The sequence below is a fragment of the Psammomys obesus genome, unplaced genomic scaffold (genome assembly GCF_907164565.1).
Source record: "Psammomys obesus unplaced genomic scaffold, mPsaObe1.curated_primary_1811, whole genome shotgun sequence".
Classification (NCBI taxonomy): Eukaryota; Metazoa; Chordata; class Mammalia; order Rodentia; family Muridae; genus Psammomys; species Psammomys obesus.
Window position 1 is genome coordinate 41,625,909 of NW_026591086.1, and position 20,191 is coordinate 41,646,099.

General features: G+C 40.4%; 1 protein-coding gene across 1 annotated transcript in view; it reads right to left on the reverse strand.

Annotated features, from left to right (window-relative positions):
* Window positions 1–18,687, reverse strand: part of Obi1 (ORC ubiquitin ligase 1) — a 49,994-nt gene extending 31,307 nt beyond the window's left edge. Inside the window, exons 1-3 of the mRNA XM_055610003.1 lie at window positions 18,585–18,687; window positions 4,816–4,951; window positions 2,955–3,046 (exon numbers count right to left, since the gene is read on the reverse strand). Of these exons, the coding sequence (XP_055465978.1) occupies window positions 2,955–3,046; window positions 4,816–4,951; window positions 18,585–18,656 (300 nt within the window). The 5' untranslated portion in view covers window positions 18,657–18,687. The remainder of the gene's footprint in view (window positions 1–2,954; window positions 3,047–4,815; window positions 4,952–18,584) is intronic.
* Window positions 18,688–20,191: the final 1,504 nt, after the last annotated feature.

A 20,191-nucleotide genomic window follows, 5' to 3' on the forward strand; every position in this document is an offset into this window, starting at 1 on the left:
AACAAAAAATGTAGATACCAATTCAGTAGAAAAATTTGAAGCATGTTATTTGCTTTAGAAAGAAATTTTAAAAATGCTTGTCAAAATAGTCAACCAGAATTTTGTTTGTCTGTTTGACTGATTAACTGACTGATTGTTTTTTTGTTTTTGTTTTTGAGACAGGGTTTCTCTGTGTATACTTGGCTGTCCTAGACTCGCTTTGTAGACCAGGCTGTTCTTGAACTCATAGAGATCCACCTGCCTCTGCCTCTCAGAGTGCTGGGATTACAGGTGTGTGCCACTGTGCCCAGATGATGTTGTTGTTGTTTTTTCCTTCTATGTTTGAAGTAAGAATAAAATCCTCCCACTTTTAATCACAGATTGATAACAGTGGGTCTTCAACCATTAGTCAGAGCTATTCCAAATACCTGCTTTTTTACTCTGGAACTGCTGTTCTTGAATGTGATTGCAACCATGTGGGATAGTAATACTACTTATTCATCTGTAATGGACACACCATCCTCATCTGAGACTGTTAAAGTCTGTCAGAAAATGTCAGTGCTTGTCATGTCCTACACTGTCTCCTGCTGAAATGCAGCTGCCATGTGACAACACTACAAGGGAAGAGCATCAAGAGGTGATTTGGCCAGGAGGGCCTCAAGAATGAGTTAATGCTGTTATGTTGGGATGAATGAGTTATCAAAGAATAGCTTCCTGAGTTTTAAAAAAAAATGAGCTCCAGCACTCTTACTTCTCTTATTCTTTTGTTTTCCATCATCAGGTTGAGAATGTCTTAACTTTAGCCTGGCCAAAAAAAATCTACTTATTAAAAATTAGCCATTTTAAGGTATTCTGAAGAGAACACAGACTTAGGTAAATGTTCTCTCTGATGAGTATCTTATAACATTTATTTATTATGTAAGAGTGCATTTTAGGTTTGTTATAGTACTATTTACTATTTTTAAATTGTAATATATTTAATAGCATTCTAAAAGAAGTCATGTTCCCCCACTCCAACTTTTTTTTGAGACAGTGTCTCTCTATGCCAGCGTCTCTCAACTTGGGAGTGAAATGACCCTGTCACAGGGGTTGCGTATCAGATAATACCCTGTATATCAGATATTTAAATTATGGTTCACATAGTAGCAAAAGTAGAAATGGCAACTAAGTAACTTTATGATTGAGGTCACTACAACATGAGGAGCTGTATTAAAGCATTGCTGCATTAGGAAGGTTGAGAAGCACTGGTCTATGTAGCCCTGGCTTTACTAGAACTCACTATATAGACCAGGCAGCCCTTGGGCTCTGACATCTGCCTGCCTCTTCCTCCAAAGTGCTGCAATTAAAGGTGTGAGCCAGCACACCCAGGATAAGCACTTGCGTTCTGTAAGTTAAGACGGCAATGAATACGCAAACATGCATTTATACACTCGCAAAGTGGGAAACACATGCCGGAATGAGCATTTACTCCATCACTTGTGCTGCAGGGTATTACAAGAGTCTCTGAGGCTGCTGACGCCACTTCCACGTACTGAGCTGAACTCAGACATTTTCTATTATATGATGTTTATAAAACAGTTGTGGTAACAATCAGCCATTCTGTTCTTCAAACTCTAAACTAGGGGATGAGAGCCTTCAGAGTCTTAGCCCTCCAGAAATGGTCAAAACTTGCAGGACTTTCACAAGTCCCGCTCTGCTTTGTACAGGGTTTTCTGTGTTTACTGCACATGTATTTCTTCACCCCCGATAAAAGCTTTTCTTCACCTGTTAAAAAGGGAGATTTCTATAAAACTAGACCATGTATATAAGTATACACTTTTACATACATATACAAAATCTCCATCCCTCTTTTAGTGATGATAAAATGATAATAGGGCCTAATGTTTGCTGTGGAAATGCATATTTATTCCAGTAGCATAAACTCACTTGGAAAAATCCTACCTTCATGTAAGTCAGTCTGCTCGGTCACCATTAGACAGAAATCAGAAATACCGTGTTTACACAAAGCTCATTAGTGTACCAGAACCAGTCAAGTTTATAATCATTGGCCAATCTATAACAAATCAATTGTGTTTCCTAGGTAGGCTTTTTAAATTGCTCTTAAAAAAAAAAAAAAAGAAGAAGCAACTATATGAAATGACTGCAGAAAAGGAGAGGGTGTGGGGAAGTAGAGAGAGAGGGTGGGACAGGGGAGAGAAGAGGGAGGGGCTACAAATGGATATAAAGTGAATAAATAAATAAACTTAAGAAAAAGATTGTGGAGACACAAATTGCTAAAGAAACACACACACAGAGTTTTAAAAAGGATGGGGCGTCCAAGACAGCCAAGGCTACAAAGAAAAACCCTTTCTCAAAAAACAAAAACAAAAAAAGAAAAGGAGAGGGGCTAGAAATGGCTCCGCATTTAAGAACATCGGCTTCTAGAGGACCTGGGTTTAAGATTCCCAGCACCCACACAGAAGCTTACAACCACCTGCAACTCTAGTCCCAGGGGATCCAATACCCTCTCCTGACCTCAGATACCTAGTACTCACGTGGTACATTGGCACACATGCAAACAAAACACTTATACACATAAAATAAAAACAATTTTGAAGAAGAAAAAGGAAAAAAGAAAAATGTTTCTATTTCTTCCTTTTCTATGAAATCCTAGTCATCCATCTTTTACTTAAAACCATTCCTTTATTTAAAATAGAAAAGGAGAATTTATCAAATATGTTTAGATTGGCACTAAAGGTTTCAGCCTGGGAATGGTGGTGAATGTGTGTAATCTTGAAAAGCAAAGGCAGAAATATCTAAACGATCTCAAAAAACAATCAAACAACCCTGATCCCTCCCCACGCCCAAAAAAAGACCTGAGAAAAAATAAAATCATCAAAATTTCATAGGAATAGGCTCTAAAATGTATGTGGACTTACATCAGTTTTTACCTTAAGTTCACTGCTAAAACCATTTTAAACTTCAGTATTATTTACCTCATATTCTTTATGGAGTAACTCAAGTCTGGTTTTCCGAAGATGCTTCCTGACTGTATGGCTTAGCATAGGTTCACTTTCACTTGTTCCTCCTATGGGGGAAAAAAGAGTCAAGGACTAACTGGGACTTTGGGATCATTTAGAGTTACCATTTAGGCCTTTCTCTTCATTAACCCTTAGGAGAAAAAATTAACATCATAAGAAATCCCTTCAATTAAATATCACATTTTGTTTACTTACATATATAACTTACCATAACAAAGTCAATGGAAGAAATGGCTACATAGAAATAATTCACCAATTTTGAATAATGGTAATCTAAAACTAGCAAGTAATAATAGCAAATCTAAAAACAAATCTAAAAACAATCATTAAATAATAAAGCCAATCACTACATTTAAACAAAACAACCAATATATATGTGTATTTATATTTTATGTGTGTATGTATATATATACACACACATAAAACCAAGAAATTAAAACAAGTCTGAGTACTGGTGACACAATTCTTACTGATTCTAATGACCCACTTAAAATGGACTGAGTCCTAACATTATCTGTGTACCCCAACTTGTGAGAAATATATCCAAGATGAATTATTTTAGAGAGCTCTGAACTAATCATGGGGTTACTGCCTTTGTTGTTCGCAGCATGATAGCAGAAGCATTTTATAGTTGTTTTTCTTGTTTTGTTTTTTTAGGACAGCCTATCCAAACACAAGAATGAATGGAATATTTTACTTCAGAAAGTTCATTCATATTATTTATATAGGAATAAATGAAGCAGAAAGAGATGTGATGAAAAGCTAAGGAAAAATATTAAGCTACTTTGATTATCAATACTGTCATTTTACACAAAGATCTGACTTCTTGCTGAAGTGAAGTAGGTCTACGTGTAAAGAGTTTGACTCCATCGACAGCAAAATAGCAGAGGATGAGCCTTCTCCCAGACTTCACCCCTGTGGCCACAACAGAAGCTCTGAAGCCAACTCTGGTCCCAAAGTATCACTCAGTTGTTTGCTCTCTGTCATGTATCTTCCTTTATATTTCTATCACAAACAGTATTTAAGACAATTTCCTCTAATTTTAGGCCACTACAACTACTTAAGTTTTTTGAAAGATAGGCTGGAGAGATGGTTTAGCCATTAAAGGCTAGGCTTACAACCAAAAATATGTTTACTGAAGGCTACTGTCTACCTATGGCTAATTATAGACTCACTTAATGTTTACTAAAGAAAAACAAAAATGTACTCTCTAAAGTAAAAATAAAACACCAAGAGTCTCTCTGAACACATTATTTTCCTAGCTACTGCTTGAAACTACTCTTACTTCTCCTAATATGTCACCATTTTTTCTTGTTAAACCTGCAGTGACTTCACATCCTCCTTAACTGGACCTGCATCTCCAATCTGCCTATCTACATTTCTTCTCTCCTCTACCGTGCATCCCACACAGCACTGCCCAGGCAACATTCCTAAAGCACACTCTGGGCACACCATTCCCATGCACAAAGGTCACCTAAAGGTCACCTGCTTCATCAATCGCTCCTCAGTTCCACACCTTCCTTCCTACACCCTCTGACCCTTTATTTTTCCTTTTCCCTTCTCAGCACCTGTGACTTTAAACCATTAACACTTCTGTTTCCAGGCATGTAAGGATGTAAGCTGCATGTGGCCTGAGCATTATTTCAGGGTCCTTCCCAGTCCCCTCCACTACACACACTATATATAATTACTAATGAACCCAAAATGATGTTAACCTGTAATGGTAAAAACTTTGTATCAGTCTTCCCCCAAACAAAAAAAAATATTTATAAACTGCTTAAATCTATTCTTATGCACATATAAAATGGACCCATACCAATAATCTCTTTACAAGGATTTTCAGGAGTGATGGGGACTCTGCAGGCTGGACACTGGCTGTTATTCTTCAACCACAAGTCGATACAAACGGAACAAAACACATGGTTGTTGGTGCATACGACAGGCTGACGTACCTTTGAAAGAAGAAACATCACTTTTAGTTCAGGGAAACTGTCATAACTGGATCTGCAATATGGCTTTGTTTATAACAAACAAATTGTTCATTTCAAATATAGTTGAGTAGGGGGTGAGGCGAGAATAACTGGGAATTGAAATGACGCTTCTCTTGACTACACTGTTTTATAGGGCAGAGAAGCAAGCTGACAGAGCTGGTCATGGAGACTGCAACTTTAACCTGAGATGCTTATTATATATTTAACATTCACGGACAAAAAGGAAAATGCTTTCTATTCACTAAAAGTCTGGGACCTTTTTTCTCAGGATTTAGGATGACAGAATCATTAGTCTGATGACTGAATTTTTCACTATAGCATAAAGTACCAACAACCATCTAATAAGCATTACAAAAAGATTTGCTGTGATTTTGATGTGGTTTGTCATTACTCATTTCCCAATATACTGGAATGAGGTGTTAGGACCACTAGGATTATGTGTTGAGAAGTAGGTATTGAGTCAGGTCTTGGTAAGAACAATTAGTTTCCACAAAAGCTGGCTGATATAAAATGCCAAATCTGGATCTCTCCCTAGGCCCCTTTTCTATCTCACCATACAACTCTTTTTCTTTCTTTTCTCCTCCTTTCTTCACATGACTGGAAATTCAGGTCACACTGTGTTCACAGATGTTCTAATTTTATCCTTCTGTTCTAAAATTTCTCAAGATCCTCAGATGTCCAAATACCAGGAAGACAGTACCATATTTATTCTACGTCCTTCTTCCCATCCACATTCTACTGCAGTATTTTTTAAAGTACCTTATACCACAAGATTAAGAAGCCCAGTTATGAAGAAAGTTATTTTTTCAGATTAGTAACTATTTTTATAATAGTAATTATGGTGGTGTGAGTGAGCACAGCTCCCATAGGCTCATATATCTTAATTCTTAGTTTCAATGGGGTGGAATTGTTTGAAAGGATTAAGGGGTATGGCTTTGTTGGAGGGGCTATGTCACTGGACTTTGAGGTTTCAAAAGCCCAAGCCAGGCCCAGTCTGTCTGCCTACATTTCAGGATACAGCTCTCAATTACTTCTCCAGCAGCATGCCTGTCATGCCTCCGAAAACTTACGGACGTCAACACTGAAGACATAGAACCATACACATTATATAAGAGGCATCAAAATACTCCACTTTGCAAGAAACTATGTAAAAGGAACCAGCGAAACAATTAAAGGCAATCAGAATTTTCTATGTATTTGCTCATACACTAAATATTAAAGAGATCCCCGATCTAGAGGATGGTGTTGACCAAATATACACCAGTTGATGTATTATTTAGTAAAATGTGAATGACAGGAGGAACAGCTTTTATATATGGTCAAAATCCAAGTCATGTTTTGGTCATGTGATATTTCTTATATCCAACTCAATTTGAAATGGGTAAGTCTGGCATAGGCAGCTTTGAGTGTCACTGGCACAAGAAATGACAGCATAGGACTAGAGCAGCTTCCCAGGACAGGTAAAGGGCTAGAAGAAAAGGGCACTTAGCAAGTACAAGAGGAGCAAGTACAAGAGAACAGGGCCTGTGGTATCAGGAAGAACATGGCAGCTGTTACAGAAATCAATAAAAAGGAGCTTCTCAGTAGGAGGCAGTGCCCAAGTTCAGTCAGATGCTGGTGAAATGGAGAAGACTATGGGATTAAGCTGTATGGGAATGCTTTGCTACTGAAGCTTCTCAGCAAATGATGGGAACAAAAACATAAGGCAGCTGATACAATGAAAGGTGAAGATAGAGAATAGAGACAAGTCTCAGATATGAAGGAGAAAGCAAACAAATTAGACTACAGTTAGCACTGCCACAGTGATGGAGAGGGCAGAGCTATTATAGCTAGAGACAGCAAATTTCTCAAGAAGCCAAAAGGGGAATGGGATCGAGGCACCAGGAAGATTTTGTCTTACATAAGAGGGAGAATCAGCTTCTTTGCAACTGAAGAAAGCAGGTTGTGTGAAACCAAACACAAAGGTTTGATCTGAGGATGAGAAAGAAGAGGGGATTCAAGTTCCAGCTTTCTCAGTTGGAACTTATACTTCAATCTTTAAATATAAAGTGAGGTTCTCAGCAAAAAGTGAGAAGGAAATCTGAGAAAAGGAAAGTAAAGCAGTTATTTTGAAAAGTAAAAAGCAAGTTTATTAGGGGTATGTAGTAGAACTAATTTTCTTTAATTCCTATTTGAGATCTGTGGTTGTGAATGAAATGTGAGACCAATTCACACAGGCATGCATTTTCAACTATTGAGCTGCAGGAAATAGATAAGGAGTTTGGTTTATCCAGAGTTGAGGTTCTGCCAAAGAGAAAGGGAAAGGAAGGAAAGTGGTAGCAAATGGTCATAAGGAAATGGGTACTTAAGTATGACAATGACAAGGTGACACAGCATCAATGGGTAGGTAGGTCTTAGTAAGGCTGAAGAGTGATTAGTGATTGTAACAAAAATGGAATCAGAGTGAAGTGCATTTGGGCAAGACACTAGGGGTGGCACAATGCTTTCTAACATTTGTCTGGGGCCATGTCATCTGATATGCCCTATTTTCTCTCTTCATCTCATGTCCACGTGGTTAATGTCTATGCTTACAATTCCCTAGTCTCTGTGACCTCAGTAAGATACAGAGTTCTAAAATAAACCTGGGGCCAACTCCTGGTATCTCACTTTTTAACCTTGATCAAACCTTTTGGTTACTGTAAGCTTAATTTTTACCTCAGAAAATAATGACTTAACCTAATACTCTTTAATTTGTGTGTTACTTTAAGTTCCATAATATACACTAGCAAACTCTTTCACATAAGTTTCCCTGCACTCATATGGACACAGAGAGACAGTCAGACAGTCAGACAGGCTGGCAGGCAGGCAGACAGACAGACAGACCCAGACACACACACAGTATTGTATAACCAAGGAACCAAATACATAAAAGGAAGTTAGAGATGCCAGAAATATGGGAAGGAAAACATGTTGGGAAAGTACAGGCAATGAGCAGAGAGAGGCCCAAAGCATGACTATGTGGATGATGCCTAGCAAGGCTACAGAGAGAGGACTTCCTAGTTCCTTGGGTATAAAATTCTGCGGTGTGCCCAGGATGCCTGGCGTAGAGTGCTAGGCTCTCATGTTCGCTTCGTTGGGTTTCAGTCTTGCTTTTAATCCTTTCTGCATTCCTCTTCCTCCCCTTTGGGAAGAAAATGTTTATCTCACACCACCACACTTTGGAATTATGTAACTTGGTTTTCAGTTCTTTTCTTTTGTGTCTCTCACATACACATCTTCCCTGAGTCTCACGATATTTTTTTTAACAATATTAGAATAGTTAAAACTTTGGGACTCTTGGAGATGAGCTGAACACATTTCATGCTTTGAGACAGATGTGAAGCTATTGAGGACAAGGATACAATGCTATAGTTTGGATGCTATATATTCCCCAAAGGCCCACATGCTGAAGGCTTTATCCCCAGCCTGTGGCCTCCTGGGAGATAGTAGAACCCTGAGAAAATCACTTGTAGTGTGCCCTTGAGGCTACTGAGACCCATCTTGCTGTTTCTTTCTACTCCCTGCTTCCTAGTTCCAAAGAGCAGGTTCCTGTACCATGAACTCCTGTTACCATGTTCTATGCTTAGAAAAAATATGAACTAAAATAAACAGTTCTTGCTTACAACATACTTAAAGCTCAGGAAAAGTTTCTCTCACATTTACATGGTTACATTGTTGCTAACAGCATGCTTATTCCCCCCTTTAATGCTCACTTTTCTGTTTGTGTTTTGCTTAAAAAATTGGTTATATTCCCACTTTCATCATTATACTTAATCTCAGTGGGGAAAGAAGTAGTGCCTTGCTCTTTCTATACTAGCATCTGGTACATTGTTTGAAAGATAGTAGGAATAATAAAAATAAATTTTGATTCATCAAGTCAAAAAATGTCTTCTAAAGCAAAAGCTTCATTGTCAAACAGTAAAGAAAAAGTTTTACCTCTCCATACAGTACACCAAAATGATACAAAAGAACAACCACAGGCAGACTACTTCACTCTGGGTGCTTGAGGCCATTAAAAATGCTCCAAGAAGAATTATTTGCACTTTTGGAACCTGCTATTATTGTCTATGTGCTGGAGTCTTTGAAGTCAACTAGTCCACTTCTCTGTACAGGCTTCTTATCAGGTGATGATTTCCAGAGGCAGTATTGTGTTAGCTTCATGATCCTACAGAAAAGATGGTGGGCTAGAAGCTGCCTCCATGTGACAGGTTAAGAAGAAATATCAGTGAAAGAATAGACTCAATTCCAAAAACAAAATGGAGATTCAGAAATATACAAAAGTGATGATATAATGGCACAGAATGTTAAGAAAAGGATGGGCAATGCACAGAAATAAAAGAAGTCAAATGACAGCTTCTCCCATGGGGATCCCCAACAAGCTAGAGCCTCTGAAGGAAAGAGACCACCAGCCACCCTGTAAAGAAAGCTAAGTGTGGCTGGCAGATTCATAGTCCCTTAGCTGTGCAGGTTCTCCCATCTTCTCCAAACTCCCCAGACTATATAGCCTTCTCTGGGGGAGCAAGGTTCAATTTGAGGGGTGTCTCCCCAATGAAATGAGAGTAGGGAAAGAACCACAATACTTTATGGGTGAGGCTTGTACTTTCCAATGCCCCAAAGTACAGATCTTCCTGCTGGAGGGATGTGGATGTCTTGAGTATTTGACTGGAGCTTTCTGAATCTACAGTACTGCAAGGCAAACAGGTGGATCAAGGCTTGGAGCTATTTAACTCCAGAATCATTCTCACTTGGAAGAAATTGCTATACAACAAAAGGGAATAATTGGTCAAGCATATGCAACAATTTTAAACATAAATGAAGTGAGCATTACTGAACAGATACTTCAGAGTAGTTGAAGGATAGCTTGGTCTTCATGAGGGTCCCCTAGCAACTGGAGCAGGGGATGTCTCTGACATGGACACAGTTGCTTGCTTTTGAATCACTTTCCCCTAGCCAGGGTGTCTTGTCTGGCCTAGAGGAAGAGAATGTGCTCATTCCTGATGTGACTTGATATGCTGGGGCAGGCTGGTATGAGGGGTGGCTCCCTTTTCTGAGGAGAAGGGGAGGTGGAAGGGAGGAAAAGAATGAGAGGATGGAACCAAGAGAGGAAAGAGGGGGCTGCGATCAGGGTATAGAGTGAATAAATAAATTAATGAGAAAAAAATCTATATCATCAATCAAGTAGAATAAATATCTAGAGAATATTCCAGCCAATAGAAAGAGAATAACACATTCTCCTCAGCAGTTCATGTAACCATCACTAAAACAGATGACATTCTAGGTCACAGAGAAAATTTTAAATGTGAAAGAACAGAAATAATCTTTTAGCTCTCATCCATCAATAGTGAACTAAAGTAAACAACAAAGACAACAAGCGAAGAAACTACACAAATGCTTGAAGATTGACCAATACATTCTTGATAACCAGTGGGTCCCTGAAGAGTCAATGTGGATATTTATAAAATTCTAGAAGCAATTGAAAATTAAAAACATACCTTCCCAGAACTTCTGTGATATAGAGTAATGGTTCTCAACGTTCCTGATGTGATGCCCCTTTAATACATGTTGTGGTGATCCGCAACCATAAAATTATTTCATTGCTTCTCCATAATTCTCAAATTACTTTTGTTAGGAATCATAATGTAAATATCCAACATGCCAGGTATCTGAGATGCAACCCCAAAGTGGTCAAGACCCACAGGCTGAGAACTGCTGGTGTAGAGGCTGGGCCCAAACCTGGGTCTCCTGCAAGAATAGTGAGTCCTCTTAACCACTGAGTCAGTAGTTTAGGTCCCTTCCTGTGTTCTTGAGCAAGATTTACCAAAAAAATTTTGAGAAGTTTTGTGTTTGTGTTCATCAGTGAAATTGTCCTATAGTCTCTTCTTTTCTGTGTGTCTTTATGTGGCTTTGCTATCATGGTAATACGGTCTTCATAGAATGAGTTTGATGTCCCATCTCTTCCTCTGTAAACTATGAAGAGTGTTGCTGTTGTACAGTTTGAGGAGGATTGTCATTAGTTCTTTCTTAAAGGTTGTCAGAACCTTACAGTGAATCCATCGTTTCTGGGATTTTACTTTATAAAGACCTTTTGATTACTGCTTCAGTTTCATTATTTAATATGGCTCTGTTTAAGTTGTTTATAACATCTTGGTTTAATTTCAGTACGTTGTGTGTCTACAAATTTATGCACTTCTTAGAGATTGTGAAGGTTTAGGGGATTGAAGTTTTATAGTACATCAAACAACCATCTGGATTTCATTGGAATCTGTTATAACATCTTCATCCACTTCGTTAAAGTGGTTCTTTTTCAATTGGCTAATTTGGGTAGGAGTTTGTCAATCTCGTTTATCTTCTCAAAGAAACCCCTTTTTGCGTGATTTCATGTATTGTTCTTTAGTCTCCATTTCATTAATTTTTGTCCTAATCTTTATTATTTCTGGCTGCCTTCTTTTGTTCTTATTTTTGTGACCTCATGGCACATCATTTTGCTTTTTATTTAAGATCTTTTAGTGTGAGCTCTCATAGCTGTAAACTTTGGTCCTAAGAGTGCCTTAGAGAAAAGAGAAAAGACGAGACTACAGGACAATTTCACTGATGAACACAAACACAAAACTTCTCAAAATTTTTTTGGTAAATCTTGCTCAAGAACACAGGAAGGGGCCTAAAGTACTGACTCAGTGGCTAAGAGGACACACTATTCTTGCAGGAGACCCAGGTTTGGGCCCAGCCTCTACACCAGCGGTTCTCAGCCTGAGGGTCTTGACCACTTTGGGGTTGCATCTCAGATACCCGGCATGTTGGATATTTACATTATGATTCCTAACAAAAGTAATTTGAGGATTATGGAGGAGCAGTGAAATAAAGTAATTTGAGGATTATGGAGGAGCAGTGAAATAAAGTAATTTGAGGATTATGGAGGAGCAGTGAAATAAAGTAATTTGAGAATTATGGAGGAGCAGTGAAATAATTTTATGGTTGCGGATCACCATAACATGTATTAAAGGGGCACAGCATCAGGAACGTTGAGAACCGTTACTCTATATGATGGATCACAAATGTTGGTAACTCCAGTTCCAGGGAACCAGACCGCTGCAGGCACAAAGTTCACATACAAGCAAAACATTCATACACATAAAATTTAGGGGAAAAAAATTGAAGACCACATTAAGAAGATCATACATCATGACCAAGTTGATTTCAGCTTACGAAGGCAAAGTTCCATGAATATACACAATAAATGTAATATAACAGATCAAGTTAAGGATTTAAAAAAAAAATCACATGATCACATTATCAGACAGAAAAAAACAAACCAAAAACAAAAACCCATAACAAAGTTCACTATCTCTTCACCATAAAAGTCACAAACAAACTAGGAAGAAAAGGAACATATTTCAAGACTATAAACTTATACACAACAAACTTATAGGCAGCATGTATTAAGTGAGGAAAAACTGAAAACATTTCCTCCAAAACCATGAAATGAGACAAAAGTGTCCACTCTTCCCACTCTCAATATTTGATATTGGTACTTAAGCAATCCTAAACAGAAAGAGTAGTGCTGAAGTATAATATCTGACTTCAAATTACAGTAACGAGCCATAATAACAATGACTATATTGTACTGGGACAAAAACACACATGTAAACCAGAAGACAGAATAGAGGAAGCAGACAGCAACAGCCACCTAATTTTCTTTTCCTTTTAAAATGTGTGAACGAACCTTATTTGTAATTGTTCTTTCGGGTAACATAATTTTAGTGGTTAGAAACGTCTGTTCTTAAGCATTTGCCAATATCAAATGTGGTTATTCCTACTTCACTACTACTGCAGTGCAACAGTCACTGCTCTTCTGGTGCCGCGATGAAACACCACAACCAAGGCAACTGGAATGGCTTAACTGGGGGCTTCCTTACCGTTTCAGAGGTTAAATCAACAAACATCACAGTGAGGAACGTGACAAGGGCTTCTGAAACTTCCAAGCCAACTCCCTGAGACAATCAGCTACCTAATGTCAACAGAAGTGTCAAAAACATACTGGTGCTGGGAAACTGAATAGCCATATGCAGACAAATCATATTAGATCTATAACTCTACCCTTCCATACAGAATCAATTCAAAATGAATCAAAGACATGAAAAATTGAAAATGCTAGAGAAAAATATAAGAAATATATTTAAAATATAGGCACAATCAAGGACTTTCTTAAAAGATCTACAGCACAGGAAGTAATCCAAAGAACTGACAGATGAAAATAAGAAGCCTGTAAATAACAAAGGAAACAATCACCAGAGTGAAGAGACAGTATAGAAGGAAAAATGTCTTTGCCAACTATACATCAGACACAGCATTAATATCCAGAATATATAAAGGATTGGAAAAACTAAACGCCAAAAACAAAAACAAACAAACAAAAACAAGTCATCCAATCAGTGGATGGGCTAATGAAATGCCATGACAGTTCTTAAATAAAAATGGCCAATATATACTTGAAAGTGTTTCCCATTCTACGCCTTCAGGAAGTGAATACCTAGCTGCTCCGACAGTCCATCTTTGCCAGAGCGGCATCAGCAAGGAACAGGCGCGACAGACGCTAGTGACAGCCGTTATAGACTGCTGGTACAATGTGACTGGTAAGCACTGCACAAGTCACTGCTTTTGAAGGTTCCTCAAAAACTAAAATTAGAACTGCACAACCCACATGTCCTACTGGAATATATAAAAGGGGGGTTCTAAGTCAACATACTACAGAGGTACTTGAACATCCACATTTACTGCTGTAATATTCCTAATAGTTAAGATACGGAACCAATTCATATGTCCATCAACAGACGAATGGGTAAATAGGATATTCATACAAAACTAAATTTTACTAAGTTACAACAAAAAAATGAAGTCACATTCTACAGGAATATAGATGGAACTGGACATTATTATGCTTAGGAGAAAGAAGCAAAAATAAAATACAAAATGTGTTCTTTCATGTGTGAAATCTAGATTTAAATTATGTCTGTATAAGTAAGGAAATAGGAAATAGCACATGAAAAGTGAGGGAAAGATCTTAATAGAAAAGGGAGGTTATAGAATACACATGGCACAAAAGCAGGAGGGACAATTTGGGGAGAAAAGAGCCAAGAGGAAAATGAAAAAAAAAAAAAAAAACCAAAACATGAACTCTATTACTTTAGATACTGTGGTGGTTTGAAAGGGAAATGCCTCCAACAGGTTCACAGAACTGAACACATGGACCATGGCTACTGGCACTGTGTTTGGGGAACTTCTGTGTTAAAGGTTATGGAAGCTTTAGGAAGTAGAGCCATGCAAGAGAAAACACATCACTGATCCTGAGAGTTTACAGCCTTGGCCCAATTGCAAGTGACTCTCTTTGCTTCCTGCTGAGTATGTGATCTCTCAGCTTCCTGATTGGACCACTCCTGCCCTGTCATTTCTGCCATCATGGTATCTCCCGCTGGAACGATAAGCCAAAATAAACTTGTTCTTCCACAGGTCACTTTTGGTCATGGTGCTTTAGCACAGCAACAAAAATTAATACAGGTACCAGGAGACACAGGGTATTGCTGTAAAGAACCCAATTGTTTTGCTTTCTCTTTTCTCTCCCCACCCCCCTTTGTAAGTATGGTGGACTGTGAAACTTTGGACTATAAAAGCAGTCAAGTTTAATCCCAGCACTGGGGAAGCAAAGGCAGGTGGATCTCTGAGTTCTAAGTTTGAGGTCAGCCAGGTCTACAGAGCAAGTTCCAGGACAGCTAAGGCTACACAGAGAAACCTTGTCTCAAAAAAACAAAAATAAAAACAAACAAAAGTAGTAGACTGCTATCAGCAAACATTAAAAGGTCTTCCTTATAAGAGCCTAGAAAACAATAGTGACAAGAATAATGTGGACTCTAGAAGACTGGCTCAAGAGATTTCAGAGATGGACTAGAGAATTTTGGGGGATATTTTGCCAAAACTTTAGCTGCCTTCTCTATCCATGCCCTAAAAACTTGCCTGAATTAAATTTAAAGAAATTTCCTTGGCAGAGGAAATTTCAAGATAGCATAAGAGTGGAGCTGTGGTATGGTTATTACTAAAACTCATAATTCCACAATGAACAGAACAAGTGGGCACAAAAAATTCTAAAACTGTACATTTTGGAGAGAAAAAGTTACAGGCAAGGCTTGTGCTGAAAGTGAGGCCGCAATTGTTAAAGAGATCGGCATTAAGGAGAGGCCTCTGCTCTGCACTGAACAATGGGAAGGAAGCTCTGAGGGCAGGACTCTACCCAAACACATAAATGGAGAAAGCCTAAGGGGTGGCTTTCTCCTAGAAAGCCACTGCTTCAATATACTAAAGCTGCTGCTAATGTGGGCAAGTGGGTTGAGGGTTCATCCCAAGCTGGCAGCAAAATTTGGTGGTTATCTTCTATGTGGTACTGTCTTTGGAGGCACAAAAGTTAAAGAGTAAGGGAGTCATGAGTTCTTCCTCTACTGTTTCAGAGATGCACTAAAGCCAGGCAACACCTAGTAGGGAAGTTGAGAGGGCTAGAGAGCCTTCTGTGAGCCCACTGTGAGCGAAGAACCCAAGATATTAGAGATGTCCACACCATGAGACATCTGCCAGGAGAGCTGCTTTCAGGGAGGGGTACTACTTCAGGAGAGATGTATGTTGCAGGCAGCAAAGCTGGGGGAGGTAGGCCGTCTAAGTCTTTTGATACTAAACTCTCAGACACTGGACACAGAGCTACAAGAGTGTGTGTCCTGCTGGATTTTGGTCTAGTATTTCTTCACTATGTCCCATTCCTCCACTTAGGGATGGTAATGCACAGTCTTTACCATCTTATGTTGGAAATATGTATTCTTTAAGTTCTATATTATAGAGGGGTCACAGTTAAAAGATTGCCTTGAGTCTCAGAAGAGACTTTGGATTTTTAAACACTGCTGAGATAGCAAAAGGCCATGAGGACATTAAAAGTTGTAGTAAATTCATTTGTGTTATGACATGGCCATGAGCTTATTGAAGGCAGGAAGTGGAATGTAGTGGTTTGAATGTCCCCATAAACTTGGGTATTTGAATACTTGGACTGCAGCTGGTCCCACTATTTGGGAAGACTAAGGAACCTCTAAGAAGTGGGCCTTACTGGAGTAGGTGGACTACCAGGAAAGGCTTTGAGAACATACAGTATCACCTTACTTCCACTTCACTCCGTCTCTCTACGTTCTGCTCTGGTGGCCTACACCCATACCGCCCCAACCAGCACAAAGCAAACTCTTTCTTCCATTAGTCACTTTTGTTCCTGGTGTTTTTATCAGGGCAACAAAAAGTAAGTAATTCAAACACTAACTTAAAAATAAGATTTTTTTTGATTGTTCTCAAAGTACAAAGTACAAAGAATATAGTAGTCCTTCAGTTCTTGTTTGCTCATGTTCCTCTCCCCAGTTGCCACCATATAAAGTAGCCAAGCATGCACAGGATTAACACTTTTAAGAACACAGAAGTTATAACTTTGCCCAGGTGATTAGTCTTTACGATAAAATTTCTCTCAATGAGATTTCCAGCAATAAAAATATAAAAAGGCAGGGTCACAATGGCAAAGTTTAAGTGACATGTAAAATATCAAACACTTTAGGGTTACACATATTGAAATACTAAGCATCATAAGATACTATTTCTAAGATGGTGAAGAAAAGACAGAGAAGAAAGAGTAAAGTATAACTCTGTGCTCTTCGTACTGAATGGACAGGAAAGGGCAGTCTTTGGTGCAAAGATTAACTCTACAACCTGTCTCTTTTCCTTCCTTCCAGCCCCCAACCCCTTTTTTATTACAAGGGTTTTCTATATAGCCCTAACTGTCCTGGAACTCAACCTGCAGGCCAGACTAGCATTGACTCAAGGATCTGCCTGTCTCTGCCTTCCCAGTCTGGGCCTAAGGGCATGTGTCAGCACACTCAGCTTCAGTCTCTCTATAATGTAACTTTGGCTCTTGAATGAGCAAATCCTCTTCTTAAAACTGCAAATGTATTTGAGAGTTATGTTTAAAGTTCTTCTTCATTAATCGCCCTACTACCTTGGGCTCACTGACTAGGACTATATTGGCTTAGGTAGGGTTTTCTTATTTGGGGTACTAATTAACACTTTTCTACACTGAAGAAATTTTGTGTTGTATATCTTAGGAAATTTAGCCAGCAGCAGCTCTGGAATCCACCAATCAGATGCCATTGGTTTTCCCCTTGGGGCAATCAAGAAACTACATATTCACCAATGTTCCTGAACAAGACCACACAAATCCTTCCAAAAGTTAATGGGGTTGATACAACTAAACATATTTTTAGCTGTGAAACTAAGATGCAAGGAAACAAATGGTACAGACTATAATTGGCAACGCCTGAATTGTATTCAATTTTTTAAAAAAAGCTATGCCCTGGAGCAAGGTAAATAAACAATAATCTGGAAGTAAACAAAAACAGACATATGTTTGAAAGAAGTAAATGATGGCACTGATGAAATGTATGGGTATAAAGAAAATATAGATCACATCCACCAACTGCCCAGGTCAAATAGCACCGTGTGGAAGCCACTCTTCAGCTTGCCACAGAGATGAAGCAAGCCATTCTTTCTCACAGCACAAGCACTTACTTCACTCGCCTTTTACTCTGACTCTGTCTTAGGATTCTAATCCTAACTTGCTTTTATTTATTGAACTGGCAAATCTATGCTGAACCTTCAACATCTAAAATGGGCGATCTCATTGGCTGACACTCATTTTTTTCCCCCCAGGGCTATAAATTGCGGCCTATTTTCTCAGGCAAACTACATACAAAAAAACGCAAACCAGGGTGGAAAGGAATTGTTCCAGTTTTCCGTTCTTGAACCACTCGGTAAAGGCACGCTCTTTAAAAACTGAATCAGAGGCACAAACGGAAATGAAAGGGTATATGAATGCATGAGAATATTCAAAACTCCGCTTCCAACACCAAACTACTTTCTCCATATAGTTTCACAAACCCGTGGGCACCTCTTGCCTCTTGTGACTGACCCCATCTCCGAGTTAAGACCACGCTTCTCATTCTCGACTGTACAGAGGGGAGTGGGGGGCAGCTACCATCATTTACTTCTCAAATTTTAACCCAGGGCAGAAGCCATCCTCCAGACGAGGACGAGAAAAGGGAAAGACCTTAAACACGGACCGAGGACCCTCGAACCATCTCCCTGGTGTACGGGAGATCGGGGGGCTCGGAGGAGGCTCCCGGGAGCCCCGCTTTCCTGCGCTGCCCGCCGCCCAGGCTGCAGAGGAGGATGGACACTGCGGCGCGGAGACGAACCCGCTCTTGGCAGGCCGGCGGAGGCCGCCGCAGGCCGCCCACACCCGGGCTGCAGGCCCGCTCCGAGAGGCGCCGGAGGAGCCCATCGACCCGGGTCGTCCCCGCGTCCCCCAGGACCGGCCTCCCGCCGCCCAGGAGCCCGCAGCTCAGCCTCCCCGGGCATCCCGGCGCCTCCCGCCGCGTCCCCGCCCAGCCCCGGGCCTCGCTCGGCCCCCGCGGGCATTCGGTCCCCAGCCCCGTCTCCTAGCCGTACCCATTACCTTCCCCAAGCAAATGTGGCACGTGATGGGCAGAGTGAGGGACAATGTAACGTTCTGCACGGTCTGAGCCATGGCAGCGTTCAGAATCCCGCCAACACGGAAGTCCCGCCGACAGCAGCCCTTCGCCACGCTGGGAACGCGCGAGGCCGGCTACGGCAGCCTGGCAGGGCCACAGCGAGCCGAGCCGGGCGCGGGGACGGAAACGCGCTTCGGAGCCGCGCGGTCGCCCCGGCATTTCCCCTTTCCTTATTAAACAACAACTATTATTAATAACGTATCTAAGAGAGGTCCCGGGAGCTGGAAAATTGCTGGGCGTGGGAAGGAACGGCGGCCTACGAGAGGTTTCGAGACTCTTGAAAATTTAAGAAAAGTGTAACTAATTCAGGAAGGGGAGAAAGCGATGGTGTTTCAGGCTCTGGGGGATGCGCAGGTGAGCCGCAGGTGTGAGAAAGCAGAGTCATCAAGGCTTTCAAATTTTCAGAGCGAGTGTGCCCTCTCAGTTCCTTTTCCGTTCCCGCAGCGTGCTTCCAGAAGGTACGGTAGTTGCCTGAAGAAGTACAGTTTTCTTCATTCAGAGGGATCTGGGTACCTTTAATCTCCCTTCTCCTGGAAGAGAAACTTTCTCGCTAGCCCCCACGTGCTTTCCTGAGCAGGAGGTTTAAGCCTTCTCGCCAGGGCTCTGATTCACCCAGAGTGAGGAAACCGCAAAGCTGGACCTACGCTTGCACAATGCATTTTAACGACTTCATTTTAGGCACAAGGGGGGAAAAAAACGTACCGCTTGGGTAGTTCAACTCCACAAGATTATGTGTGATGTTACTAATTACCGTTTCCCAACAGAGAGAGAGAGAGAGAGAGAGAGAGAGAGAGAGAGATGTAAATGTTCCCAAATGAACCTTACCTGTAAGATTTGGGATTTAACTGAGGCTTGGTGTAAATGAGAATGAGCTAATGTGAGAAATGATGCAAACTAAGGCAGTGTGTGAGATGGGGAAATTTGGAAACAAGTGCAGTGCCTTTTGCTTCTATCTCTGTGACAGAGGCCGCATACAGAAAGGGAATGAGCTCTTGACTGATAGAGAAGAAAGACAGTCCTGCCTTGGACAACTTCCTATGTCATGCCTCAGGCAGCGTATTAAAACATCTGCTTCTTAATGCTCGTGTGTGTGTGTGTGTGTGTGTGTGTGTGTGTGTGTGTGTGTGTTAGTGTAATGAAGGTGGAGGCTAATTATCATGGCTCTAAAGTAACCAGGCAATAATGTAATTGGAGAAGCTGGCAAGTGCTCTGAAGAAGGCGAAGTCCAATTAAAAACTGGCTCACTAGTGGCAGCTCACTATCCTTGTGCCTGAGAATTAGAAGCTACCTTGAACTTGGAATTGGAGAACCAGGGAAAACAGTCACACTGCCTAGTGGACACTTGTTCCGAATGCCTGGCAGGAGAGCAATCTGCTTCTAAAACCTGTGGTTATTTGAAAGCAAGGTCAACATTTATTCCAGGTCCAGAATTCACACGTTTAGCCGATGCATCTTTAACATTCCAGCTTTGAACTCAGAAAGAGAAACCCTCGTGGTGTTTCAGGGCCTCCTTCTACAGCCTCTGAATGAG